This window comes from Vombatus ursinus, unplaced genomic scaffold (assembly GCF_900497805.2).
Source record: "Vombatus ursinus unplaced genomic scaffold, bare-nosed wombat genome assembly UNPS02014804.1, whole genome shotgun sequence".
NCBI classification, from domain to species: Eukaryota; Metazoa; Chordata; class Mammalia; order Diprotodontia; family Vombatidae; genus Vombatus; species Vombatus ursinus.
The window spans coordinates 11,913,597-11,932,372 of NW_020954582.1; the positions used below are offsets into that span (position 1 = coordinate 11,913,597).

Genomic DNA, 18,776 nt, shown 5'->3' on the forward strand with positions numbered 1-18,776 from the left:
TCCTACTATAACCCTCTGCCTCTCAAGATCTCTTGAAGCTTACATTCTAGCCTACTGACCATTGGCTCACCATTCTAGCTCAGCATTCTAGTCTACTAAGATATTTTTGGAATCCTGACCTCATTATCCAATGTATCTAACTATTCTTCCTGGTTTTGTCTCTTCTAGAAATCTGATACACATGGCAGCTACACCTTCATCCAAATCATTGATCAAAATGTTAAATAGCACAGGGAAAAGAAGAGATTCTTAGGGGAGATGATAGGATAAAGAGGAGAAAACAACACTCTATATAACTGTAGGCACTCGGGCTCCACTTGTTGAAATGCATTGTCGACTCAAAAAGGGGGGATGAAAAAAGACAATGACACTAATTTTTGCCATTCCATAAAGCATACATATGCATAGAGTATAAATGATGAAAAGTGGTCCTCCCAATGAGGAAGTCAAAAGAGCCTGAGCCAACCAATGCTTAATCATCTTGCCCAGTAGATAGACATGGCAGCAAGCAGAACACTAGATTTGAGTCAAATTCATTTGCAGACTAGGATGACAGAAAATGAAAAACAATATTGCCCTCCCTCTTCCTCCCCTCCAAAAAAAAGTAGATGAGGAGAAAAAATTCTTCAGAGAGCTTAAACCGAGATCCAACTAAACAGGGTCATCCTGAGAGTAAATGTAGGTGAAACTAGAAGGAAGATCACGGATAGACACATAGATTATTCAATCTTCCCACATTGTTTTTTATAGCAGTCTGCTTACTTGTATAGACTACCATCTTACTACCAATAAGGGAGTGTGGTAGAGTGGGAAAAACACTAGCTTTGGGGTCTGGACTTGTGACCAGATTCTGGAATGACATTTACTCCTTGAGTGATCTCGGCAAATTATTTCATCTACCTTGTCCTTAGTTTCCTCATCTGCTAAGTGAGCATGTTGGACTAGCTAACTTCTCTTGTTGTCATTCAATTGTTCAGTTATGTCCAACTCTTTCTGGACCCTATGCACCATACTGTCCACGGGATTTTCTTGGCAAAGATACTGGGATGGTAAGGCAAACAGGTTAAATGACTTGCCCATGGTCACACAGCTAGTAAGTGTGTGAGGCCAGATTTGAACTTAGGTCTTCCTGACTCCAGGCCCAGCACTCTATCCACCGAGCCACCTAGCTGCCTCAAGTAGCCCTGTCTATGTCTGGATCTATGAAGCTATAAAGTATGGCAAAGGTATTGAAGAAAATGAAATTGAAGAGAACTGTGAATTGAACTGGAAAGCAGTTTGGAACCATGCCTCCTGAAAATGACTAAACTTTCCACCCAGGAAAACCACTGTTGGGCCTATACCCCAAAGAGCTCTACCAGTGAGGCTTAGGACCCATACATACAACATACATCTAGAGTAGTTCTTTTTTGTAGAGGCAAAGAACTAGAAACAAAGGGGGTGGGAGGTGGTCATTGACTGGGTAATGGCTGAACAAGTTGTGGGATATGAAAGTAATACTATTACACTGTAAAAAAGCCAAAAAAGCTCATTTCAAAGACATTTGGAGACATAAACTTATAGAGAATGAAGTGAGCAGAACCAGCTGATCAGTTTATATGATGATACTAATATCGTGGAGACAAACAGCTTCTAAGAAAGAATTAAGAACTGATTAGTACGATGATCAAGCACAATGAAGAGAATCAGTGTTGAAGTGTGCTGCCTACCTTCTGACAGGTGACAGGGTTAGATGCAGAATAAGATGTAACATTCTTGGACGTGACCAATGTGGGGGATTTTTTTTTTTTTGGCTTGGCCATACATATTTGGTACAGAGTTTGTTTCTCCAATGGGGGAGAGAAGAGAAATGCTCATCAATTTAAATAAAAATAGGATAACTTACAAAAGGAATTCTGTTCTAGAGATGACAATTTTAAAGGTGATTGATTTTCAAGATACTTTAAAGCATAGTGTATTCCAAATGAAAAGGTTATATATAGAGTGCAAAACGAAGATATGACCACAAAGACATAGAAAAATCACTGACCAATAGGAATTTCTTTTTTTTTTTACCAAAAAATGCATGTGGATGCATTGAGGGTATATTTGACATGATAATGAATAAATAATACTAGATTATTTAATGGATAATTGTCAGTGGTTGACCCAAATACCTCCACCTGTATGAGGCCTTTTCTGACTTTCTCAGCTGCTAATGCCTCGTCCCTGATATTACCTTTTATTTATTTTGAATATATTATATACTCTGTCTAAATATACATTGTTAAACCTGGAAGAATATAAACTCCTTGGGAGCAGGGATATTTTTATTTTTATTGTTGTATCTCTAGGGCTTTAGTATGGCATCTTGTCCATAGCAAACATTCAACAAATACTCATTGATTAATTGATTTATAGTCACAAAACTGACTAAGAGGTATGATGATAGCTAGCACTGACATAGTGCTTTAAGGTTTGCAAAGTACTTTACAAATATCTCATTTGATCCTCACAGTAATCCTGGGAAAAAGGTGTTATTATTATTCCCAATTTACAGATGAGAAAATTAAGGCAGAGAAGAGATTAAGTGACTTGCTAAGAGTCTCAAAGCTAGTATGTATCTGAAACTGGATTTGAACTCAGGTCTGAAGTAAATCTAAGATCTTGCCATGTCTAATGTTTGGTGAATTAAAAAAAATAAACAAAACACAAAACCAACCCTATGATCTGAAGACTCTTCTCAAACAAAGTGTTTCCAAGGCATATGTTAAAATCTTTTACAAAAAAGTAGTAGTGACGGAGATGACCTTGCTTTTTTAATCAATGTAGACATCAAGAAATGTGCAGAACAAGCAGAGTAGAACTCTCCTAGGCCTTCACCAGGAGGGTCATCAAGCACGTCCAGCACAAGAACAAAGAAAAGGATACCTTTGCAACAGGGTGGGTTTTCAAATGTCCCTATTTATGTTAGTTGCATGGAAGAGGAAGGGGAGGAGAATAAGCATTTTTAAATCACCTACTATGTGGCAGGCACTGTGCTAAGCACTTTACAAGTATTATCTCATTTGATCCTCACCACAACTCTGGGAGGTAGGTGCTATTATTATCCCCATTTTAAAGTTCAGGAAATTGAGGCAAACTGAGGCTAAAGTGACTTGTCCAGGGTCACACAGCTAGTTAAGTGTCTGAGATCAGATTTGAACTCAGGTCTTTCTGAATTTAAGCCCAGTATTCTATCTGCTGCACCACTTAGTTACCCAAGGGAGCTCTAAAACACTGCAGAGCCTCCTTACTGAATCCATCATTACACCGCAGGGATTGACTTAACCATCCACCGTGGGAAGATGATGGAGATGAAGAATGCCTATTGCCTAGACTCGGACACATGCGTGACTGGGCAGTTCATTGAGTCGGTCCTTCCATCATCCTCTACCTCTGCACATCTGAGGCAGCTGCTCTAGTTGAACAATGAGCTGGGCTCAGAATGGAGGAGCAGGAAAAGATTGGGTGAGATTGCACTTCGGAAACGATGCTGTGCTGTCAGTGATCGCTGCCACCAAAGCTCATGTCCAACACCAAAGTTCCCAAATGTTTCAATGGATCTGGGAATCATGGAACATCACGCCTGGTAAGAGTCAAAGCTACCCGGAAGGGAAATGACACTGGAAGAGGCACAAGGGCGTTGGGATATTTATGCAGCACTGTCATAAACCCTTACTATGTGTGAGACATGACGATGAGGAAGATACAAACTTGAGACGAACGAGACACGGTGCTTACCCTCCTTAGGGAGCTTCTGATGTAACAGAAGAGATGAAACAACGTTAATGCAGAGAAGGACAAGATAAGAGGACAGACATGCAAGAGAAGGGAGGCACGGGACTGGAGAACTTTGAGGAAGGAAAGATCATTTCTGAGCTCTCTCAGGAAAGATTTAATCTGTCATTTTCCCCTTGCAATTTTAAGTCAATGGATGAGCTTTCCCGAGAGCATCCCAGGAGAGTGTTCAGGGAGGGTGACCAGGGTTGTGAAGAGTCTGAGGTCCTGTTACATGAAAACAAGTTGAAAGAACTGTGTTGTTTAACATGGGAAAGGCAGTGGGGCAGGCGTGTACCAGCTAGCCTCAACTCTCTGAAGGGCCGTCATGCAGAAGAGGGTGACCCTTTTTTCACTTGGTGTCAGAGGACAAAATTAGGAGGAATGAGAGTGCAAGGGGAGAGAAGCAGAACTTAGGTCAATGTAAAGGAAAGCTAAAAAGAACTGAAGTTGTCAAAAAGTAGAATGGGCTTCATCAATGACCTTCACTGGAAAGCTTCGAGCAAGGTTTGGATGAACGGTTGTGGGGGGTGGATGTAGAGGCAATTCCTGTTCACATGGTTGGACTAGATCCCCACTGAAGTCTCTTCTGACTCAGAGGTTCTGCCTAATTCTTTGTCTCTGCATCACAAGCCTAAACTCTTATGTGGAAGGAAAATCTTTAACTTTGTGTATACGATTTAAAGTATCAATAAGAAGCTAGAGTTTTCTTTTTCTTTCTCTTTTCCTTCCTTCTTTATTCTTTTCTATTCCTTCCTTCCTTTTTTCCTTCCTTCCTTCCTTCTTCCTTCCCCTTTTCCCCTTTCCTGCTCCTCTCTCTCTCTCTCTCTCTCTCTCTCTCTCTCTCTCTCTCTCTCTCATTTTTTTCCTTTGTCCTTCATACACATACCATATAGGCAGCCACCTACTCCAGAGGCTTATGCATAAGGTTAGCCTTGCAAAGGCTAATGAACATGACCTTAAGGGCAGGGGTGACTGTGTGGGTGGGAGGCATATGAAGTGCCAGATGGAAGGAACAGGACAGAGAATAAGATTCAAGTGCCATCTGCCACAGAAACCATAATATCAACAAAAGACCAGAATGCCTCAGGTTACAAGGAAGGAGAGTGAAGAAATTTTAAGCCAAAAAAAGAGGGCTTAAAATGGAAATATTATTTGAGAAAGAAATTGGGGTCAGGTCTGGGGACCTTCTCCAACTAGCAAAGGACCTAGAAACACAGAATTGTATCCAGAAGAGCCCTTAGGGTTACAGCGTCCTAGAATCTGAGGGTTGGGAGGAGGTTGGACAGCTGTCCAATCCAGCTCCTACACAAAATGTATTTCTGCTACAATATAACTGACCAGTATCCTGCAGCCTCTGCTTGAAGATTTCAAAAGAGGAGGAACTCACCACCTCTCACAGCAGCCCATTCCACTCTGGGACAGCTCCAATTGTTGGAGAAAATTTCCTGACAAAAAGTCTAAATTACTCCTGTTTCTGCCCTCTGAGGCTCGACAGAACGAGCATAACCACAACCACGTTGCCCCTCCCCCCATGACAGCAATGGATGGAAGTTGTTAAGAGGCCAGTTGAGGTTTGATGTTTCCATCTGTGTAGATTCAGGCCCATCCAAACCTTCTTGTCCTGTGCAATTCTCACACACGTCTTTCCATAAATCCCCCGTAGAAAGTCCCCTCATTATGCTGGTGACTATCCCACCTTTGGTGGGGACCACTGTGACATCTGAGTTGTCCATCCCTCACTCTCCCTCCATGCCCTGCCCGCTTTTCAGGCCTCTGTTTCTGGGACGCCATCTTTTCAAGCATCTCTCATGTAATAGCCATGTTGGTATCATCCAGGAGCCGCCTTACAGCCACAACATATCTTCAGGTTGCCTCCTCTTCTATCTCTTCAGAGACTGGGGTCTTCCATGGTTTGCAGCCACAGAAGTTCCCACAGAGCAATGCAGCTGAGGATGAGATAAGCTTCCGTGGCAGGGAGCTGCTTGGAATCATAGCAAGTACTGTGAAGTCTCCCAAATGCAGGAGCAAGAAGAGTTCCTCCTCCTGCGACGGACGAGGGCATTCAGGACGCTGTTGTCGAGTCGCTTCAGTCATGTCTGACTCTTCATGACCCCATTGGGGGATTTCTTGGCAGAGATGCTGGCGTGGTTTGCCATTTCCTACTGAAGCTCATTTTACAGATCACACAACTAGTAAGTGTCTGAGGCCAGATTTGAGCTCATGGAAGATGAGTCTTCCTGACTTGAGGCCCAGTGCTCTGTCCACTGCACCACTGACTGCCTTAAGATACAACTGAGCAGATTTAAACGTTAAGTCCAACACTTGGGATAACAAACACAAAACCCAACCATATAAACAGAGGATGGCAGGGGTGGGGGGAGATATGGTGGGGATGTTGAAAATCCATTAATATGAAAAAGTTCCCTAGGTTCCAGAGATCCACACACACAATCTTCCAAAGGTGCTCGTGCCCTTTTGATAGCACTATATTGCCCGAAACAAGAGAGGTTACTGTCCTCATTCTGGTTCAGTCTCCTCTGGAATACTCTGGGCTGTTCTGGTGACTTCATTTTAGGAGAGATGCTGACAAGCTGGGACATCCACAGGACAGTTCGTACAGGAAGATGAGGAGGGTCAACACCACACCATAAATGGATCACTTAAGGGAACTGGGGATGCTTAACCTGAAGAAGTGAGGACATGGCTAGAACATAGGGAGTGGGTGGGAAATATAATCAGAATATGTCAAAGTTTCAAGAGCTGCCTCCAGGAAGACAGATTAGACTTATTTGGCCTAGTACTAGAGGGTAGGACCAAGGCCAATCAATCAATCAAGGCATTTATTAAGACCCTACTATGTGCTAGGCACTACACTAGATACGAGGGGTGTATGTACAAAGAATGAAACAATCCCTGCCCTCAATGGGCTCACATTCTAATGGGGAAGATTAAAAAGCACATATAATACACACACACACACACACACAGACAGACATTATATATCATAAGGTTAATAAATACCAATACACACAAAGCAGTTAAATCCAAGCTTTTGGGAGGGAGGCCACTAGCATTCTGGGGGAGAATCAGGAAAGGCTTCAGGCCTTTCAGGACAAGATGGTAACTGAGCTATGCCTTAAAGGAAGAAAGATTTTTGAGACAAGTAGCTCAAAGTTATAGGGAAGCATAATTTGACTTAATATAAGGAAAAAGTTTCTAACAATTAGAGCCATCTCCAAATAGAAAGTGCCACACCTCTGGGGGTGGTGAATTCCCAGGCACTGGAGGTATTAAATGGAAGCCAGAGGACCACTTGTTAAGGATGGTTTGTTTTTTGGGGGTGAGGGGGTTGTCATGCTCTGGGTCTGGGCTGGCCTACCTGAACTTCAAAATCTCTAAATTCTGAGTTGATAAGCCACACTGATGGGTTTAGGTTAGTCATTTCATAGGCTGATTTACTGCTCCAGATTAACTGGTTTCTTTTTTTAGTAAATCTGGGATCCCCCCAGCTTAGCCATTTTGAAATGATTTGTCAAAGACTAAAGCCCGCTTGTTGTTCTTATGTGGTCTTCCAGGAGAGGCTGGTTGATTTCCCTGCCCTGTTTTTCATCAGATGTTGACATGGAACCCTGAGGGTTCAGCAGCACCAGCATCAGTCTCTAAAACTCTGCTCTAATAACAGGCCTCAGCAGAGGCAGGTGGCTGGGCCCCATGGAGGTGCTATTGGGTTTAGACTCATGTCTATGCTCTACAATCGACTGAGTCAAGATTGTGTGTTGTCCCAGTTGACCGAGGATGTGGGATACACAGTGCCCTGAAGCTGACTTTGCATGGGCATCGTTTTACTTGGTCTAAGTCCAGGATATTCTATATCCGTCCTTTCCAAAACAAAGAAGATTCAAATGCAGCACGACCACATCCCTCATTTCCTGCAAGGTCCGATGAAGTCCCAGGAGAAGCCCAAATTCCATTTTTTATTCTATTCCTTCTATTCCAATCCATCTATTTATCTATCACCTAAAAGAGATATTTGTAAAGGGCTTAGCACAACACCTGGCACATAGTAGGCACTTAGTAAGTGCTTATTTCCTATCTCTTGGTAAAAAAGTGTGGGAAAGTGAACAGAGAGCTGCCCTCAATAGTAAGGAAAAGAATCATAACCATGACTAGTAATTATATAGCACTCTAAGGTCTGCAAAGCGCTTTAAACATAGGACCTCATTTGCTCCTCACAACAACCCTGTGAGGTGGGTGCTATTATTATCCCCTTTTTAAGCGTGAGGAAACTGAGGCTGACAGAGGTTGGGACAAGCCAGAGATAGTAAGGGATAGGTAAAGTGGGATTCAAACTCAGGTCTGCCTGGCTCCAAATATAAAGCTCTGTCCTACTCTGCCACCTCAAACACTGAGTGGGCACTTACTGGGTGGCCCCTGCCCTTCTGGAGCTGCTGGATACAAGCACATGCACGTGTAAGGAGGACGTTCCCATCAATCAACATTTCCCATGACTCCTGATGAAGAAAAAGCCAATTGGAAGGTAATTAGAAGGTAAAGGCTCATGGAAATTTGGAGGCATTACCTAGAACATGGAATAGTGAGAAAAACATTGGATTTGTGTGTAGACAATGAAACCTGGATTCAAATCCTGTTTTTTCTTCAAGGAACTTTGCTTGAGCTAGGTCATCAGACAGGTTGCACTGGTACTAGGAGTGCTGGGCTTAGAGCTGGGAACACGTGGGTTCAAATTCTGCCTGGTAGGATGACCTGAGGAAGTCATCACCTGCACATATTTCCAAAGAAAGATAGGAAACAAGATAAAAGAAGGAAAGAAGGAGGAGAGGAAATGAAAAGAGAACAAGAGTAGTGGTTTATAATATGGCTTTAGAGAGGATAAATTTGGGTTTAAATGTCAGATCTATAAAGGAGGACTACTTCCTTTTAAGCACCACGCCTGTGATTTGAGCTGCTGGTGCCAGGTGAGAATGGTGCATCTCGTCTTGGGTTATCTCTGTGGCCAAACAAGTTAGGCCTTTTCTCCAGTTATGGACAGCAGAGAACATAGATTAGTGCACATGAGCCTGCCAATTATACTTTTTTCTACAAAATATAATTGTTAAAATGCTATAAATGAAAAACCTTACTAAGCACATGATTAGGTCCAGTAGAAACACTAGAGCATGATCAATAGAAAACCAGACATAATTTGGCGTCTTAAAACCAAAGCAAATCAAGCCCTCAACACCTACAATTCTCCATCACTGGCTTTGCTTTGGGGGCTTTAACTTTCTCTTGACTGTGCTCCAGGTGCCAAAAATCCACACACAGCTCTCCTTGGAGACCTAGCAGATTCCTTTGGCTGTTGTCACTGTCTTATACTAATTCTACTACAGAATCTTGTGAAACCCACAACCTGAAATTCCTTCACCTTCTTCATATGGTAGAGAACTGACTTCTTCTCCATTTAGCCCATTTCTAAAATCCAGAAGCAAAGGGATTTTGGAAGCAGCCTGCAGTTTTTGAAACAAGAATATTCCTGCCTTCTTTCAGTCCTCCTATTTGAAATTGTTTTTTAGTTACTTACATCTACACACAACAGGACTCTCACCAGCATAGTTCCAGATTTTTTTTCCTAGCTTGCTTTAGCTTTAGAAATAAACTGCTTTTATAAAGTGCAGAGGTCTTTCTTCCTCCCCTTTCAGCATTTTAAAACATCTAGGTGGGATAGGGAGGCAATGTAGAATCGTGGTAGATAAAGCCCCTGCCCTCCAGGAGCTCCCAATCTAATGGGGCTAGGTCATGTTAAGTGACTCACCCTGACATGGATAGGACATGTCGCAAGTGGGATCAGAAGCTGTACTGTCAGGAGGCACGAGATGTGTGGAAACATCTTTTCATTCTGAAATCCACATTTCAATACATAAGCATATGAACTCCTCATTCTTATGGGGTAATGGAGCTTAGAGAGAAGGAATCATTTCAGCCAAGTCACAGTGACCTCCATGCTGTTGCCCATCTCTCCATCCCCAAACTCTGCTCACCTGTTTCTGCCTCAAGTGAAAACATGTATGTAGCTCTGTTAATACTATGGGACATTTATTCAAGTCTCGGAGAAGCAATAGCAAAGACAGTGTCTTTTGGCCATGTGACTACAATACAGATTGAAGTCAAAGATTATGTTAAGTATTTGAGCATCATGTAATAATACCTTAACAGCAGGGGGCAGTGATGTTTTAGAAATATCATCCCGTTTGGTTTACACACAGAGTATCATTTGTGTAATCCAGTATTTAGCACAGTACCTGATACATAGTAGGCACTTAAAAATGTTTATTGACTTTATTAACTATTATCTAATCTCAACTGGGCCCTCACTGCAGCAAGGCAAATATTCTATTCCCAAGTCCACTCTCCACAATGTGTGTTCCAAAAAACTTCTCATTTCTTTTCAAATCTCCTATGACACCCTCTCTCCCTTTATCCTCTCAGCTGTGGACCTTTCACCAAAACAAAAATTAAGACTTTTCACCAAGATCTCCCCAGTTCTCCCTCCTCCTCATCTCTCATCACTCAGGCACCTTCCTTTACCTTCTCCTCTTTCACTCCAGTCTCAGAAAGAGGTGCTTCTTTTCCTTGTCAAGGCAAACCACTCTTCATGAGTCTGATCCCAATCCTTTCCAACCTTTCTAGCAATTTGCTTCCATTATTATCCTTCCTATCTGTCTCAGATTTTTAGTCTCTCCCTATCTATGGCTCCTTCTCTGATGCCTAGAAACACCACAATGTCTCCCCTGCTCCTATCCTTAAAAAACCCTCATTTTACCTAATCATCCCTGCTACCTATTGGTCCACATTTCTCCTCCATTTTTTTTTGTGGCTAAACACTCTGAGAAAGCTGCCTACAATTGGTTCCTCTCATTATCTTCTTACTCTCTTCTAAGCATTCTGGAACCTGTCTTCCCATTGCTCCATCCCGTCTGCTCTCTCCAAAGCTACCAAACATCCCTAGTGGCCTTTTCTCCATCCTCATCTTTCTGGATTTTTCTGCAGTCTGCTGAGTACCACCTTTTTGATATTTTCTCCTCTCTAGGTTTTCATGACACTGCCTTGACACCGAATGTTCCTTCTCAGTTTCCTTTGCTATTTCTTCATCTCTATCGCACTTTACTCCCAAATACTCCCCAAGGCTCTGTCCTGCCATCCACCTCAACTCCACCAGTTCTCTACTCCCTCTATACTGTTTCAGTTGGTGATCTCATCAGCCCCCATGTGTTCATGTGTCATCTCTACTGACTCTAGATCCAATTCTAGTCTCCCGTCCTGAGCACGGATTTAGGGTCGCAATTTTCCAACTACTTCTTGGACATCATGAACAAGATATATGGCAGGTACCTCAAATTTAGCACATCCAAAACAGAACTCATTATCATTCCTTCCAAGTTTTTTCCTATTTTGAACCTTTCTATGACTGTCAAGGGAATTGTTATTCTTCCTGTCACCCATGCTTGCAACCTCAGTGTTTTTCTTGATGTCATACTTTCTGTTATGCTACCTGGCCAGTTCAGTGCCAAATCTTGTCATTTCTACCTTCACAATCTCCCTTATATACCTCCCCTTCTTTCTACTTATATAAGCACAACCATACTTCAGGCTCTGATCACCTCTTCTTGCATTAGTATGACAGCCTTCAACTTGGTTTTCTTGCCTCAAGTCTCCACCCATGTCAATCCATTCTTTATTCAGGTTATTCTTCTAAAGCATAGGTTTTCCCAGGGCTTTACCCTGGGCAAATTCACCTTTTACTAGCTTTCCAAAATTTCACCATTCTTTCCATACTCAGAATCACATCTTGGGGACTGGGAATCAAGGTAATTACCCTGAGTCCCACTTTTTTGGGAGAGGGTTCCATAGTGGGTGCTGGCCAATGACCTGGGAGCAGCAAACAGAGGAAATGAAATAGTGACAGCAAAAATGATCTCAGGATCCTTCAAAGTCAGTGGGTCCAGAACATTCCACTCCATCACCAGTACCTACAACCACTCATGCACATCTATTACACTTCCAGGTTCATAAAGGGCTTTCCTCACAACAACGCTATGAAGTCAATATGATAGGTATTATAATTTCTACTTTACGGATGAGGAAACTGAAGTTCAGAGAGACATAACTAGTAAGTGTGAGAAGCAGGTTTCAAACTTGGGTTTCCTGATTTTTTCTGCCATGCCAAGGTTCCTTTTTTCTTTTCTCACACTCTTCCCTTCTGGCTTCATGCTGTCTTGTTAAGCCTTCAAACTGGCCCTTAAGTTAATTTTCCCTTGGTTTTATCTGGATAAAAATGCTCTTGGTGGAAGGCAGGGAGAAAGCACAGGAAACATAGCATGATTTACCTGGACTTCTTCCCTCCAAAACATAGCCAAGGTCACACACTTACCAAAGCTGAATCCAGGTCCCAGATGAAAAATAAAATTGCCATTTGTCAATATTCATTCAATTAAGTTCATGTAAGATTTCTGTTGGGCCCAGAAGAGTGCCTTTCAGGAAGAAAGGGCACCACACATGCACTAGAAATAGTCTGCCAGTAGTAATCATTATTGGGTGGCCAGAACTTTTTTTTTAAAACAAATTCCTAAAAATGAGTTAAGTAAAATTCAAGTGACGGGGAGATCTGTCTGTCTATGTGTCTGTCTCCCAAAATGGTTGTGAGAATCAAATAATATAATATTTGTAAAGTGCTTAGCATAGTGCACATTGTAGGGACTTGAATACTTGTTCCCTTTTCTTCTTCTATCCATCTATCCATCCATCCATCCATCCATCCATCCATCCATCCATCCATCCATCCATCCATCCATCCATCATCTATCTATCCTATCTATCTGTTTATCTGCCTATTTGTCTGTCTGTCTATCTGCCTATTTGTCTATATATCTGTCTATCTACCTATCTATTTCTCTGTCTATCTACCTCGTTGTCTGTATCTGTCTATCTTATCTACCTATTTGTCTGTCTGTCTGTCTGTCTACCTACCTACCTGTCTATCTATCTACCTAGTTGTCTGCATCTGTCTGTTTATCTATCTGTGTCTGTCTGTCTGTCTGTCTATCTATCTATCTATCTCCATTTATCTATCAAGACTTAAAGAATTGTCTAGAGCACGGAGAGGTTCCCTGTCCGTGGTCTCACAGATATTTTGTGTTAGAGGCAGGACCTGAACCTAGGTACTCCTGGTACCAAGCCCAGCTCTCTAGCCACTATTGCTGCCTTTTATCCCATTTATACAGGATATTTTGTCAAACATTTATAGAAAATAGTACTTTGATTACTATGAAATTTCCTTTCCCTTTCCATCTCTTCATTTTCCTTTTCCTCTTCTCTTTACAAATAGTGAAGTTATAAATCAGACCCTGAATTTTGTATGTAGCCCTCAGTTTCTTAAAATGGCAAGAAGGTACTGGTAGAGTTGTTCATTGTCCTGAAACTATTCCAAAAGCTAACTTAGTGAGCCACAGATACAAAATACCACAAATACTATTTTATCATTAATGTGATCTCAAAGAAGCATCCCAGATCATGAGCATACAATAACGTTCAACTATAACAAGCAATTTTTCTGAGATACAAGTGGTCCAGAATCATGTGAAATCCTCTTACAAATCAAAAGATGTTTTTGCACTTGATACATCACTTTTGTAATCAATGAATTGCAGAAAAATTTAGAAAGAGCCCTGGTTGACAGAGTTAAGTTCCTTGGCCAAAAAATGCCAAAAGTGGTTTATTGTCTTTTTCCCTAGAGTTTTCTATAATTTTAAGATCACAATTAATTGCTTTACCAAGAAAAGGTCAAGAAGATTATTATTTTTTTGATTTTTAATATGAGAAATTGAAGGTCATATATAAATCAAATTCAAGAAATTATAATTAAACTTTTCATCTTTTCCAAGTAGCCATAGCATTTTCATTTTAAAAAGTGAGTCTAGGTTTGTTTTTGAAGGAATCTCTGGGATTTCAAAATGGAGATGGGGAGACAAAGGTCAAGGGTGGGAATGAGGGAGTAAATTGGAGTTTGGTATGCTATGTACTACTTACCTTCAAAAGTCAAATAAAACTTTCCTCTGTCAAACCAAACGAGGGAAGGCTGGTCATTCTCTGTATGGTCAGGAGTTGAAGCGGGATGGGAAAGGTTAAGGAGAGGGAGAGAGAAGGACACAGTGTGAGTCACAGAGCAGCTCATTATTCTAATTATTGGGTAGGTAGGATGAAGGAACTGCATGGCATTATCGTGCGGGAAAACAGGCCCTGGAAATTCCCATTGCCTTGAGAATTAGGGGAGCAGAAAGCAAAAAGCAAAGCTATGGGAGAGTCAAGGGAGGGAGGGGGGAGTTGTTGACTGCTTGACACTGGCTTGTTGGTATGCATGGAGCAGGAGGAGGTATCCTGGGCATGCAAGCTGTATTAGCATATTTTAACTGCGTTAGTTTTGGCAAGCCCATCCAGCAATTGCCATCCCCGGTTCACCTCAAATAGCATCCCCTCCTGTGTTTAACTGGTTGTAGAGAAATATTAGTGAAGAGAACAGAAACCAACTTGTTTAAGAGTAGCTAAAATCTGCCTTTAAATGTCATCAAATTGGAGGAGTGTATGTCAAATTAACAACTGTCCGAATGCCTTTCACCTCCCATCCCTTCTCCCTATAACATGAGCTCACAATTCCCTTTAGGTACTTGAGAAAAAAAAAAACAGAGGAATAATTATACAAATCCCTGCACTAACTCCTGAGCAGTTAAATTATTCCTTCCTTCCTTGGTCAATTCACAAAGCCAGAGCATCTCACCGTTTCTCCAACCTTTTCACTGAGAAACTGCCATGCAAGATGGTGCTTTGTAATTTACAAAAGAAAGACGAGAGATGTTGGTGGCATTAGCCCCCACTTGCAAACAGGTAAGTACAGAATGTGTCTGAGAGGCACTGGACACTCATGGAGTGGAGAGCATGTCCATGAAAGTAGTAGGCATTCGGATGACAGAATGGCTTAGGTCATTACAAATGGAGATTTCTGGGAGTCTCTTGGCTGGCACCATACCTTCAGGCGTTTCACCGTGCCTTTCAAACGAAGGGAGCTTGCCATTAAAAACATCATCTTCTGATACCGGAAACAAAAGGAACATAAAGAAATGGGGGAGAAACAAAATAAAAACAAAACAAAACAAAAACCACAAACCCAAGTGAAATCCAGCCACACACACCATATCTCAACAGAACACAAGGAAGCGTGCGCATGGAAAGACAAACACACACAAGTCACTGGGATGTGGTGGGGATCTAGAGGACCAGTCATGAGCTTACAAGAGCGACACAATGAGGCTGCTTCCCATCCCCGCCCCTCCTTAAAGCTAAAGGAAACAGCAGTGGTTTGGTTTCCACGCCTCTGAATCTTGACAAAAGTCCATCAGCCTCATCATATACACATCGCATCAACTTCTAGAGCAGGTTGTTAAAGGGATGATTCATGAATAATTGACTTATGACGGCAGTGTATTTTTCTGCTCTGATGTAATTCCAAGTGGTCAGACAGATGCCCATTTACAAGAACATCAGGTTATGTATTGACAGCTCACCAGGGTGGTCTGGCATGCAATTTCACGTTTCCACCCACAGACATATCTATATCTATATATCTATAGGTGTCTATACATATATAGTGATAGATGACTAGAGACAACAAAAATCCATCACAATAAAGCTAAAAAAAAAAGAGAGAGAGATTTGGCTGAGGCTCCATGGGCTTTGTGGGAAAAGTCATGGATTTGAAGGCAGAGGCGCTGGATTGGAATTCCCTGCCTCCGCCATTCACTAGGTGGTCCTCTTACTTCTTGGGGCTTCAGTTTCCTCATCAGTAAAATGAAAACACTGGATTAAATTGCTTCTAAGGGGCCTCTCCATGTTTCAGCCTATGATTGAAGGATTCCTCCCCTCCCCTCCCCTCCTATATACACACCATTTGGGGGCGGTATGGGATTCCGGGGTAGGGAACTCTGGGTGTGGGGACCTTCTCCACTGACACAGATGACAAATCATATGTCCCTTGCAGTATTGGAGAGCTCCCTTGGGACACTGAGAGGTTAAATGACCTGTCCATGGTCATGCAATTAGCATGTGTCAGAGGAAAGATTGAACCCAGTCTTTCCTGATTCCAGTTCTTTTCCTACCACACAACGTCATCTCTTCTCAGGATTTCCCTTTTGTGAGTCAGGTTCCAAATTTATACAATCACAGCTTTACCAACGTTCAGGCAAACTTCGTATAAAGTTTTCCTTTGGCATATTTAGGATTCCCTTCCCTATGGCTCAGAGAGCTGGCATGGTCTAGTGGAAATGTCCTGGACATAAAATCAGGAGGGATAGCATGATATTGGGACATTGAACTTGAGATTGGAAAGACCTGAATTCAAATTCTGCTCCAGATACTTACTAGCTGTGTGCACCTTGGGCAAAGGGACCCCTCACTCTCACTGTCTTCTTCTCTGTAAAGTGAGGAAGCTGGTTTGATGCAAGGTCCCTCTCACCTCTTAATCTATGCTCTTTGATTTTATGAGAAATGTGTTTGAGTTCTGTCTTTGTAATTTATCATCTGTGTGACCTCGGGCAAATTACCTAACCCTTCTGGGTCTGAGTTTCCTCATCTGTAATAGGATGGCATTGGACTAGATAAGTCTGAGGGTCTCTTCCAGCACTCAATCTATGATCCTAAGTCTCTTAAATTCTCTGAGCCTCAGTTTCCCCCTATGTAAAAAGGGACTTGGGTTAGATCAGAGATGTCAAGCTTGCAGCCCCTTCAGTGGCAAGCAGCGGGTAAAACTCCAGAGTAGGCTTGAATTCAGATTAAAATGTAATTGGGAAATGTTTAACAAAATAAATGAAAATGTAATACAATACACATAATGTTAATTTGTGATTATCTAAGTCACTACTGGATTGGACTTCTAAATTTGCTTCTAGCTCTAAATCTATGAACCTACGACCCTAAACTCAGTTTCCACATCCATAAAACGAGGCTCCTGACATCCCTTCTAGCACCAGCATTGTTTAATGATGCTAGCTACATCAGAACAAATAGGAACTCTCATGATTCTGTTTACCATAGAACTCCCCTTTTGCTTGCTTGACCCTTGTAGCAATTACCTATTAGCTGTTTTCTTGGTATTTCCCTAGTGTTGACTTGCTTCTTTTTAAAAAATCAATCAACAGGAGCTTCCCCAGTCCTCCATATACTCCACCCCACCCCAGCACTATTTATTAAGATAGAAGAGCAGGGAGTGATGGTTTTGGCACAATCACAAAACCCTGAGCACCATCACCATCCACCACCAGCAGCCCTTGCTTCTGACAGACATGCAACTTGACACCCCAGTGTCAGAGGTGGTGATATACACCAAATTGAAGCCCTGGCCCAACTTCAGGTAGGTGATGAATGGAAGTCAGCTTCCTAAACCTGGTATGACCTCTGTGCTTTTCTCACCTAAGTACAAAATTAATTAAAATTAGACTAGACATTGGAAAAGAATGTGCCCCATGCATGAACCAGAAACCCACCATTGGAATTCTCCAGATGAGGCATGAGAATATTCTATAAATGGAATCTTTTTCTGGCAAATCTCCTAAGCTTTATCTTCTAGATATAAACACAAAGACCAAGTAAGAATGCTTAAACTGGTCTAGAATGGCCTTCAAATGCAACAAGAGGTTGACTAACTTCTGTAGGGAGGTGATTTCACAGATATGTCAGGCAGTTTGGGGATTTCTGCAGGGCCCTTTGGGTTCTTGGGCAAATGATTCCTCAGTTGCGCCAGATGAGATCCTGGTAGTTAGCACAAGGTTAATTTACCTCTGGGAACATCCATGGAGTAGTATAATTACTGTTAGAGTTTGGCTGAAAGGGTCAAAGAATTCCCAAGTTGGAAAGGACCTCAGAGGCCATCTTGGTCTACCTCCTATCTGAACAAGAATTCCTCCTACAAGATATGTGACCAGCAGTCACCCAGCCTTTGCTTGAGACCTCTAGCAAAGATCCAGGTAGCTCATTCTCTCCAGGGACAGTACTCATTGTTTATACCAGCATCAAGCTTAAAGCTGGGGTCACACAGATCGTCCTTCTTCTATGTGGGAGCCCACTACGTGTCTGAGTGTAGTCTAAATCTAGATTGTTTTGCTTCCAGGTCATTCTCTTGGCTCGTTCATAGCCAAATGAGGGCAATTTTCCATCCTTTCCCTCCAAAAATGCTAAAGACAGTTATCATGTCCTGCCTAAGTCTTCTCTTCTGCCATCAAAACACCTCCAGTTCTTTTACCTAAATCTCATAGAGTACGGACTCAAGACTCTTTACCATCTCTCAACATCCTCATTGCCTCCTTTTTGGTAATAATAAGAGTAGCGGGTACTTCCATAACTTTACAGTTTGTAAAAGTATGTTATACAAATATCTCATTTTCCTCCTCACAACAACCTTGGAAGATAGGTACTATTATTATCCTCAGGGTATAGATGAAGAAACTGAGGCAGACAGAGGTTAAGTGACTTAGGGTCACATAGCTAGTAAGTATCTAAGGCTGGATTTGAACCCAGGTCTTTCTGACCCCAGGCCCCAGCACTCTGTCCACTGATACTTTCCTTCCATTCCACGTCCTTCCTAAAATGTGGCAACCAGAACAGAACAGAATGATCTAAAATGCAGTCTGACAAGAGACATCTCCCAACGTGACCCTGTGGATAGAGTGATGGATTGGAAATCAAAGGATCTGGGTTCCAGTACTACCTGTGTGACTTTGTGAAGTCAGGAAATTCAATTTAGCCTCCCCAGACTTCAGTTTGCTTATCTGTGAAATGAGAAGACTGGGTGAGGTCCCCTCCGGCAATAGACTCAAGAAGCTAAGATCACGTGGCCCTTAGTTCTGGATTTCATGTCTCTCTTCATGCAGCCCTAA

The 18,776-nt window shown here is 42.1% G+C and overlaps 1 protein-coding gene across 15 annotated transcripts in view; it reads right to left on the reverse strand.

The window, feature by feature from the left end:
• The window catches only part of SGIP1 (SH3 domain GRB2 like endophilin interacting protein 1), a 237,108-nt gene that overhangs the window by 25,994 nt on the left and 192,338 nt on the right, over nucleotides 1-18,776 (reverse strand). For 6 of the 15 annotated variants that reach the window (XM_027874131.1, XM_027874126.1, XM_027874122.1 and 3 more), the window contains 2 exons: nucleotides 14,879-14,938; nucleotides 13,885-13,944 (listed from right to left, as the gene is read on the reverse strand). The exons of 4 other annotated variants lie outside the window; for them this stretch is intronic. In XM_027874131.1, coding sequence (XP_027729932.1) covers nucleotides 13,885-13,944; nucleotides 14,879-14,938 — 120 coding nt within the window. The remainder of the gene's footprint in view (nucleotides 1-13,884; nucleotides 13,945-14,878; nucleotides 14,939-18,776) is intronic. 5 more of the 15 variants (XM_027874136.1, XM_027874134.1, XM_027874130.1 and 2 more) reach the window with 1 other exon arrangement.